An 8,549-nucleotide genomic window follows, 5' to 3' on the forward strand; every position below is an offset into this window, starting at 1 on the left:
GGGCCGGGCGCTGCATTTGTTTCCAGCTCTGATTCTGTGGCTCTAGGCTGTGCAAGCAGCAGAGCCTGAAACCCATAGTGGAGGTGCTCCTGGTGGGGCACCATGGTCTTGCATGCCCGGGCTCCCCAGCAAGGGTCCTCTGAGACCCGCACTCTCAGTGGTGCCCTCTGGTCATTTAGCCTTGCTGCCTGCCTTCTCCAGCCCTGTCTGCAGGGGTGCCCAGGAAGGACACACCCTAGCCTCTGCCACCAGCTGCATGACCCGTCTGCGTGCCAAGCATGCCTGCCCATGGCTAGGTCTTGCCTGCCTTCCCCCTCTGCATGTCCCGAATGTCTGTGCCAAGCTTGCCATTTGGGGGCGGGGAGGTCACTGGGCTGCACCTTGGACTGAGAAGCTCAGAGCAGCTTCTGATCTGCGGAGCCCAAGGCTGGAGGTCGTGGCCAGACACAGCCACCCTCCCCCTTGAGGTCCTGTTCATTGGCGTGGAAAGCCGTCTGCTCGGCACCTCATCATGTGACTGCCATCATCATGCCCATCCTGCCCGTGGACCACGTCCCTGGCCCGACCCTTTGCCCCTGCCCAGGCCCTCCTGAGGGGCAGCCCCTCCCATTGGGTTCCTCGGCTGTGCCTTGAGCATGGCTGAGGTCCCAGCAGGTGGCATGCCACTACCTTCGTCTCTTCCCCTTGGGCTTGGAGGTGGAGGCAGTGACTCCCAGACTGACCCTCTGCCCTGCTCCAGCCATGCTCCAGGCCCTCTACCTTAGGGTGCCTGGACTTCCTCACTAGTGCCCCACTCGCCCCTCTCGAGACCCTTGGTGGAGGGTGGGGGGTGAGGAGCAGGTAGGGGCAGGCAGTGGAAGGTGACCTGGATTGTGGCCTTGAGTAGACCTGGCCTTTGCGCTGAGTCCCTATATGGCCCTGGGCAGACGGACTGTTCTGGGCCTCAGTTTCCTAGGCTGTAAAATGAGAGCTTGGTTGCGGAATCTCTCGTGTTCCAGACAGTCCCTGAGTGTAGGTGCTGCTTCTAGCCTGAAAGTGGGGTGGGAGGTGGTAAGCCAGGGCCCAGGGACTCCGCCCCTCCTCTCTCTGGGGTGGGATTGGCTCTGACGAGAGGGGCTGCCTGGATGAGGGGCCCCTGCCCTTCCATCCTCCCGCGTCTCCTGCCCGGCCTGTGAGTGCCTCTCTCCTCCTCCCGCAGTGCGCCGCGTGGCTCCTCGTTTCTCCATCCCTCCCACTAGCCAGGAGGTGATGCCGGGCGGCAGCGTGAACCTGACGTGCGTCGCTGTGGGCGCACCCATGCCCTACGTGAAGTGGATGATGGGGGCCGAGGAACTCACCAAGGAAGACGAGATGCCAGTTGGCCGCAACGTGCTCGAGCTCAACAATGTTGTGCGTTCTGCCAACTACACCTGTGTGGCCATCTCCTCGCTGGGTATGATTGAGGCCGTGGCCCAGGTCACAGTGAAAGGTGAGTGCCAGGGTGCACGGCTGCTGTGGGTCCGGGCCAGACCAAGTCATTGCTCAATCCGGGGTGCATCGGCTCTGGGGTCCTCCTGGCCCCCATAGTGGAGGGAGGGGTTTTGTTAATAATCTGAATAATAATAGCTAACCGGTCCTGAGTCCTGAGGGCAGACACCAGGCTGGGAAGTACAGATTACATTATTCAGTCTCAGTGTCACCCTGGGGGGGTAGATCCTCTCATCATCCCCTTTTACAAGTGAAGAAACGGAGATGCAGGGTCCACAGAGTAATAATGGAGCAGCCACTTGAACCCCGGGAGGTCTGACTCCACAGCACGCCCTTCTAACCCTGTGTAGCACCAGACGGGTTTCCCAGCCTCTCAGCAAGAAGGATGTGAAGTAAGATAAATAGCGGCCAAGGAGGATGTTGGCTCCCGGGAGCCCTGGAACAGGCTCTCGTATATAGCAGACGCCTCGGCACGCCCGGCCTCCACTCTGCCCCTCTGGTCCACCCCCTCCCTCTGCAGCTTGAGTGATCCGTGTAACATGTACAGCAGGATCGTGCCGCTCCCTTTGAAGAGAGAGAGAAAGCCTTCCGGTGTCTCCCCATGGCTTTTAGGATGAAGACCAGGGATCCCCACTGCAGCCTCCTCGCTGCTGCCCACCCCACACCGACGCTCCGGGCTCCTCACCCAGCCCTGGCCGTCGCTGGCTCCATCTTGCTCCCTGGGTCTTAGCTCTGTGAGACCTTCCCTGGTCACCCCATCTAAGGAGATTCCTGGATTTTTTTCCCCATCGAGCACCTTGCTCTCTTCTGTCCTTGCACATACCAGCGTCATCCTCAACGTGTTGATTGCGGCTCTCGCACTGGAACTTTAAACTCCATGAAAGCAGGGACCTGTCTGTGTGACACGTGCCCTTGGCCCTAGCCTAGTGCCTGACACACAATAATAAATTGTTGAATGTTTATTGTGCCTGTGGGCCTGGAACTTCTCTATCTTTAATCTTAGCCAAGTCACTGGGCCTGTGGGGCCAACAGCCCATCATTCTTTCTAAAGCCCAGGGCTACTCCCTGAGGAAAGATCTCCCCCTCCCCAGCCTGTTATACATAGGGACCAACAGGTGAGCCCAGGCCAGCTGCAGAAGCAGGTCCCTACCCCCCAGCCTGTGTGCCTCCCATCTGCATGGGACCCGCACAGGCAACGTCACGTCTGGGTCTGATTGTCAGAGGAGGCACAGGGGCTGATGTGAGGATCCAGGGAGTCCGGGAGTGACGTGCCTCGACACCAGAGGACCCCAGGCCCCTGGAGGCACTGCCAGGCACCGTCCCTACTAGGTGCCCTCCCAGGCCACTGCAGACATTCCAGGCCGTTCTTCAGGGTGGGCTGTGGGGGTCAACTACACTTTGGTTAGATGACCCCCGAGAGCAGGGTGGGCCCCTGAGGCCATGACCTTGGGTAACCCTGAGCCTCCCGCTTTGTCCCCAGCTTTGCCGAACCCTCCGATTGACCTGGTGGTGACAGAGACGACGGCCACCAGCGTCACCCTCACCTGGGACTCTGGGAACTCGGAGCCCGTGTCCTACTATGGCATTCAGTACCGTGCATCGGGCACGGAGGGCCCCTTCCAGGAGGTGGACGGTGTGGCCACTACTCGCTACAGCATTGGCGGCCTCAGCCCCTTCTCAGAATACGCCTTCCGTGTGCTGGCGGTGAACAGCATCGGGCGAGGGCCACCGAGTGAAGCAGTGCGGGCGCGGACCGGGGAGCAGGCGCCCTCCAGCCCGCCGCGCCGTGTGCAGGCGCGCATGCTGAGTGCCAGCACCATGCTGGTGCAGTGGGAGCCCCCTGAGGAGCCCAATGGCCTCGTGCGGGGGTACCGTGTCTACTATACTCCGGACTCCCGCCGCCCCCTGAGCGCCTGGCATAAGCACAACACCGACGAGGGGCTCCTCACCACTGTGGGCAGCCTGCTGCCTGGCATCACCTACAGCCTGCGCGTACTGGCCTTCACCGCTGTGGGCGATGGCCCCCCCAGCCCCACCATCCAGGTCAAGACACAGCAAGGAGGTAGGTGGGGGCAGCATGCTGGCTGGAAGGCCCTGGCAGAGCAAGGATGGGGGGGGCAAGGCTGTGGTGGCACCTCCTTCCACAGACTGTGTACTTGGGGTTCAGGGAGGATGAGGGCCTGTATTCCACACATGCATGGTCCCTTGGAATGCAGGATAAGGGTGTGGGGGGTACAGATCTGCCTTCCCCTGCTCCTTCCCCGGTGCCCTGCCCTCGGGGGGACCAGTGAGGCTGATGGTGCCTGGCATGGGGTGTTGCAGTGCCTGCCCAGCCCACGGACTTCCAGGCCGAGGTGGAGTCCGACACCAGGATCCAGCTCTCATGGCTGCTGCCCCCGCAGGAGCGGATCATCAAGTATGAGCTGGTGTACTGGGCAGCAGAGGATGAAGACCAGCAGGTGAGCGCCTCGCAAGGACAGGAGGAGGGAGGAGGGCTTCTGGTCCCTGGGGGTCTGCGGTGGGCTTCCCCGGGCAGCCTTTCTAGAATTGTGTCACCCCTGGGGTCCTCCTTGGGGCTCTGTGACTTATGAGGCCTTTATGGTTCTTAGTCTTTGTCACCCTGTGCTGGGGGCAAAGACATTAGGTCTGTCCTTGAGTGTCCCGGGCTGTGTGGCTCATGTGACCCTGGCAGAGCCTAAATTTGCCCTGGGGCTACATGTCCCAGGTGTTCCCCTGCCCACGTGGCCCTTGTGTGGTCCAGGTGGCCATGTGGCATGGAGCCAGCGCCGGAGCCACACTGGCTCCAGAGGGGTCAGCCGCACCCATGTTGGGGAACAGCCTCTGAGTGACCTTGGAGGTCAGAGTGGTCAGTGAGTGCTCCCTGCTCTTCCAGCACAAGGTGACCTTCGATCCTACCTCCTCCTACACCCTAGAGGACTTGAAGCCCGACACGCTGTACCACTTCCAGCTGGCCGCCCGTTCTGAGATGGGGTTGGGCGTCTTCACCCCCACCATTGAGGCCCGCACAGCACAGTCCAGTAAGTTTCTTCTGAGACTGCTGCGTGCTGCAGCTGGGCTGGGACACACACACACACACACACACACACACACACACTCTCCCCCTTGACCAGGCAGGCGGTCAGGTCAGCTGGGCCCTGGACTGGACTCTGGTCTAGGCTTCATAGAGAGGGACAGGTAAGTGCCCTCTAGTCTGTGTCCAGGTGGCTACTGCACTCATTGCTTCCTGCCTGACCTCTGCCCCTACCACGCCCCCCTCGCCCCACCCAGGTAAGTTCTGTGTCTGTGACTCATCTCCTTCCTCCACCCGCCTCTGCGTTGGTCACACCAGCTGGCTAGGCAGTCCTCAGTGGTGGGACCACCACACTCGCTGTGGCCAGACCAGCCATCTCCCTCCCTGTAGCCCCACATTTCATTTCCTCCTCACCCATATTCCCGCCCTCATGCCCCCACCATGAGTATGAGTGGGCCATGCAGTTCTGCCAAGCCAATTGGACACAGGGCACACCTGTGAGAATGGGACCATGTGACTGAGCGTGTCCATGTGCCTGCACTGCAATCACGTGGCCATCTGTGTGGAACCAACCGCAAGGCTATTCGTGATAACTGTGGCGTGTGTACTGCTGTACTCCCGCATGAGTGCGACTGATTCCGTGAGCGTGCGTGTTACCCCATCTGACCACCTGACTGCAGTCCTGCAGGTGTGTGTCAGTGAGTCTGTGCCCCTGTGATTGGGTCTGTAAAGCTGTTCTTAGGATTGGGACCCAGCAAGTGTGTCTCTGGGTATCTGACCCCTGACCCTGTCTGTGGGTCTCTGCAGCTCTCCTGATGACACACCATGGACCATGGCTGTCTGGTCACGTGGCCACAGCAGGCCACTGTCCACAGCAGGCCACTGTCCACAGACTCTGGGTGATGGCAGTGCTGTGGGTATGTGGCTGGATGGGACTGTGGCATTGGGACAGGAAGCGTGTGTGATAACCTTAACGCACGGCAGCATCTGTGAGAGGTCCATGTCACAGCGACTACTCAAATGTGCCAGTGATGTCAGGAGCCACGTGTGACGTGATGCTCATGGATTCGTTCCACAAGCACCTCTTGTGCTCCTGCTGGGCGCCAGGCCCCATACACAGTGCAGGCCTGGCAACACGACCCTGGCACAGCCTCTGCCCACGGGAATCCTAGTCTGCTGTTAAACCTGCAATTATCCAAATGAGCTTTTAATTACATTTGTGTAAAGTGCTGTGGAGGAGACAGACAGTGGAGAGATGGTGGGACGGGAAGAACCTCATCTGGTCTACGGGTTCAGGGAGGGCTCCCTGGGGTGACACAAGGCCTCGGGCAGGGGTCAGCAGGTGCCAGGGCCTGAAGGAGGTTGGTGTTTGGTTGTGGTCAGGGGCAAGCAGCAGGCCAATGTGGCTGGAGCAGCAGCCAGACCACGGGGACAGAAGGCAGGTGGGAGTGCTGGCTGACTGGCTGCCGCAAGCGAATGCATAGAGTTGCCTGACAGGATGCCAGGGACCAGTGAGGAGGCTGTGCGACTGTTGGCAAAAGGCGGCGGCTCAGGTGAGGTGTTGCTGAGGTGTAGGCATTGGATGTGCGGGCTGTCTGGGGTGCTGACTGGCCAGGATCTGGTGATGGATGAGTCTAGGGCAGCCGTGGGCAAACTACAGCCCGTGGGCCGGATCCAGCCCATTTGAAATGAATAAAACTATTGAAAAAAAGACTGTACCCTTTTATGTAATGATGTTTACTTTGAATTTATATTAGTTCACACAAACACTCCATCCATGCTTTTGTTCCAGCCCTCCGGTCCAGTTTAAGAACCCATTGTGGCCCTCGAGTCAAAAAGTTTGCCCACCCCTGGTCTAGGGGCTGAGTGGGAACCGTCAGGTGAAGCCTCTGTTTCTGATGTATGGACCTGGAGGAGGGTGGTAGCTCTCCTGAGGGTAGGCAGTGGGACAGAAGCACTCAAGCTCCAGATAATATTCTCCATCCGCTTGGCAGGCTGTGGGAGCCCGTGGAGATGGAGGGCCCTGAGGAGGGTTAGGATGGCCGGAGGTGGGAGGAGGTCCGAGAGACGGGGGGTGTTGGAGGTGGAAGAAGAGAGTTTCAAGAAGCAGGCCAGGTGTTGCTGCTGAGAGGTCAGGACCAGAGGAACGGGGAGGAATGGGTCTGGAAGAGAATTTTGGTGGCTTGAGGGACTGACGCCGATTGGATTTCACAAGGCAAGACGGGCAGTAAGGACATAGAGACGGAAAGCTCAGGCGTCGATGTTTAGTCGGGGGGAAGGGGACCCCTGTAGCTGGTGGGACATGGGGCTGAGGACGGGGCCTGCCTTTTCTGATGGGGAAGTCTTAAGCATATTTAAATGCTGCTGGAGGGGAAAGGGGAATGGAAGGCTCGGGAGGGGCAGGGGCAGAGCCCAGGTGCTGGGAGTGAGTGGCCTCAGGCAGGGAGGGGAGGAAAGGAGAGAATGCAGTTTGTTGGTGGATGTGGCAGCAAGAGGTGGATGGAGCTGCTTTGGGGAAGCTGGTTTTCTCTGCGGAGTAGGAGAGAGGGTCAGATGCTGGGGGCGGGGGGTCATGGGAGCCGGAGGTTTGAGGAGCGTGGAGGAGGTTGAAACTACCCTGTGTCACATGGCAGAGTGAGGTGGACAGGAAACAGGCTGTCAGGCAGCGTGGAGGGCCCAGGCGAGGCCATGGGGATGGGATCAGAGGTGCCACCCTGACTGGCCAATTGGCTCTCCCGCCCCAGTGCCGCCGTAGAGAAGGTGGAGAGTTGGGTTTATTCAGAGCTCAGGGGCAGGCCGGGCAGGAGCCTGGGGCAGGAAGGGGGAGAGGGAGTTGGAGTGTGGTAAGACGGAGGACTGCAGTGTTCAGGCTGAATGCTAAGGATGGTAAGGATGGCAGTCGATGGGCAGAGGTGTCCAGGAGGTACAGAGCAGGCACAGTGCTGGGGGCCTTGAGCAGCTGGGCTGGGAAAGAGGTGAGGCCTGCGAGGAAGCTTTGGAGCCACGGTTTGGGAGGTAGGGCTGTTCCCGGTCACGGCATTATCCAGGGCATGAGCACGGCAGTGCTGGGGAGGAGCAAGCCTTGGAGTGCGGAGGCTGTGAAGTCACGTGGGCAGGGGTGGTGGCAGCACCTGAGATGCAAGAAGCCCATGGGGTGGCGGCAGTCCTGAGTGGGAATAGGGCCTCGAAGTGTCACTGGGAGCAAGGAAGGCATCGACCTGCCTCCCGACCCCCAAGGAGCCCATTGAGAGAGCACCTGTCTCAGGTACTTTTTCTCCAGGCTACCCGGGGCCATTGGCCTCCTCTGCATCTGGCCTGCAGTCTTCCTCACCTGTGGCTCCGGCACAGACCCCTGTCCAGGCAGGCACGGGCCAGGGGCATCCTTGTTCCAGAAGGGCCATTGCAGCCTCTTGTCCTCAGAAGAGAAGAGCTGTGTGCAGTGGCGTGCTCGGGGTGGGGGTAGCATGGCCCCATGCTTGTGTGTGCCTGATGCTGTGTGTGTTTTGGGCGAGACACCATATGTGTGAGGCACTGTGTGAGAGACACCATATGTATGTGTGGGAGATACCGTTTGTGTGTGTGAGAGAGAGAGAGACAGCTGGCGTGCACATGCCTATGGTCCAGGGGTAGCCAGGCTGTCTGGCAGCAGTGGCTGTAATCTGCCTGGGGGGCCCCTCGGATAGCCATTGCCCCTCAGGGAATGACCGTCCTGGGTGAGTTCCCCTCCTCTGTGACTTGTCATCGTGCCTGTGACCCCCCCCTCCATCTGCCTGCTTCCCCCCATTTGTCTTCCCCAGCCCCCTCCGCCCCTCCCCAGAAGGTGACCTGTGTGAGCACGGGCTCCACCACAGTCCGGGTAAGTTGGGTCCCACCACCGGCTGACAGCCGCAACGGTGTTATCACCCAATACTCGGTGGCCTACGAGGCGGTGGACGGCGAGGACCGCCGGCGGCAGGTGGTGAACGGCATCAGCCGCGAACACTCCAGCTGGGACCTGGTGGGCCTGGAGAAGTGGACGGAGTACCGGGTGTGGGTGCGGGCGCACACACAC

General features: G+C 60.2%; 1 protein-coding gene across 1 annotated transcript in view; it reads left to right on the forward strand.

Moving 5' to 3' along the window:
• Window positions 1-8,549, forward strand: part of PTPRF (protein tyrosine phosphatase, receptor type F) — an 80,744-nt gene that overhangs the window by 47,136 nt on the left and 25,059 nt on the right. The window contains exons 8-12 of the mRNA XM_006762619.2: window positions 1,199-1,468; window positions 2,948-3,529; window positions 3,790-3,926; window positions 4,361-4,505; window positions 8,296-8,549. The exon at window positions 8,296-8,549 is cut by the window's right edge and continues 28 nt beyond it. Coding sequence (XP_006762682.1) covers window positions 1,199-1,468; window positions 2,948-3,529; window positions 3,790-3,926; window positions 4,361-4,505; window positions 8,296-8,549 — 1,388 coding nt within the window. The remainder of the gene's footprint in view (window positions 1-1,198; window positions 1,469-2,947; window positions 3,530-3,789; window positions 3,927-4,360; window positions 4,506-8,295) is intronic.

This window comes from Myotis davidii, unplaced genomic scaffold (genome assembly GCF_000327345.1).
Source record: "Myotis davidii unplaced genomic scaffold, ASM32734v1 scaffold458, whole genome shotgun sequence".
NCBI lineage: Eukaryota > Metazoa > Chordata > Mammalia > Chiroptera > Vespertilionidae > Myotis > Myotis davidii.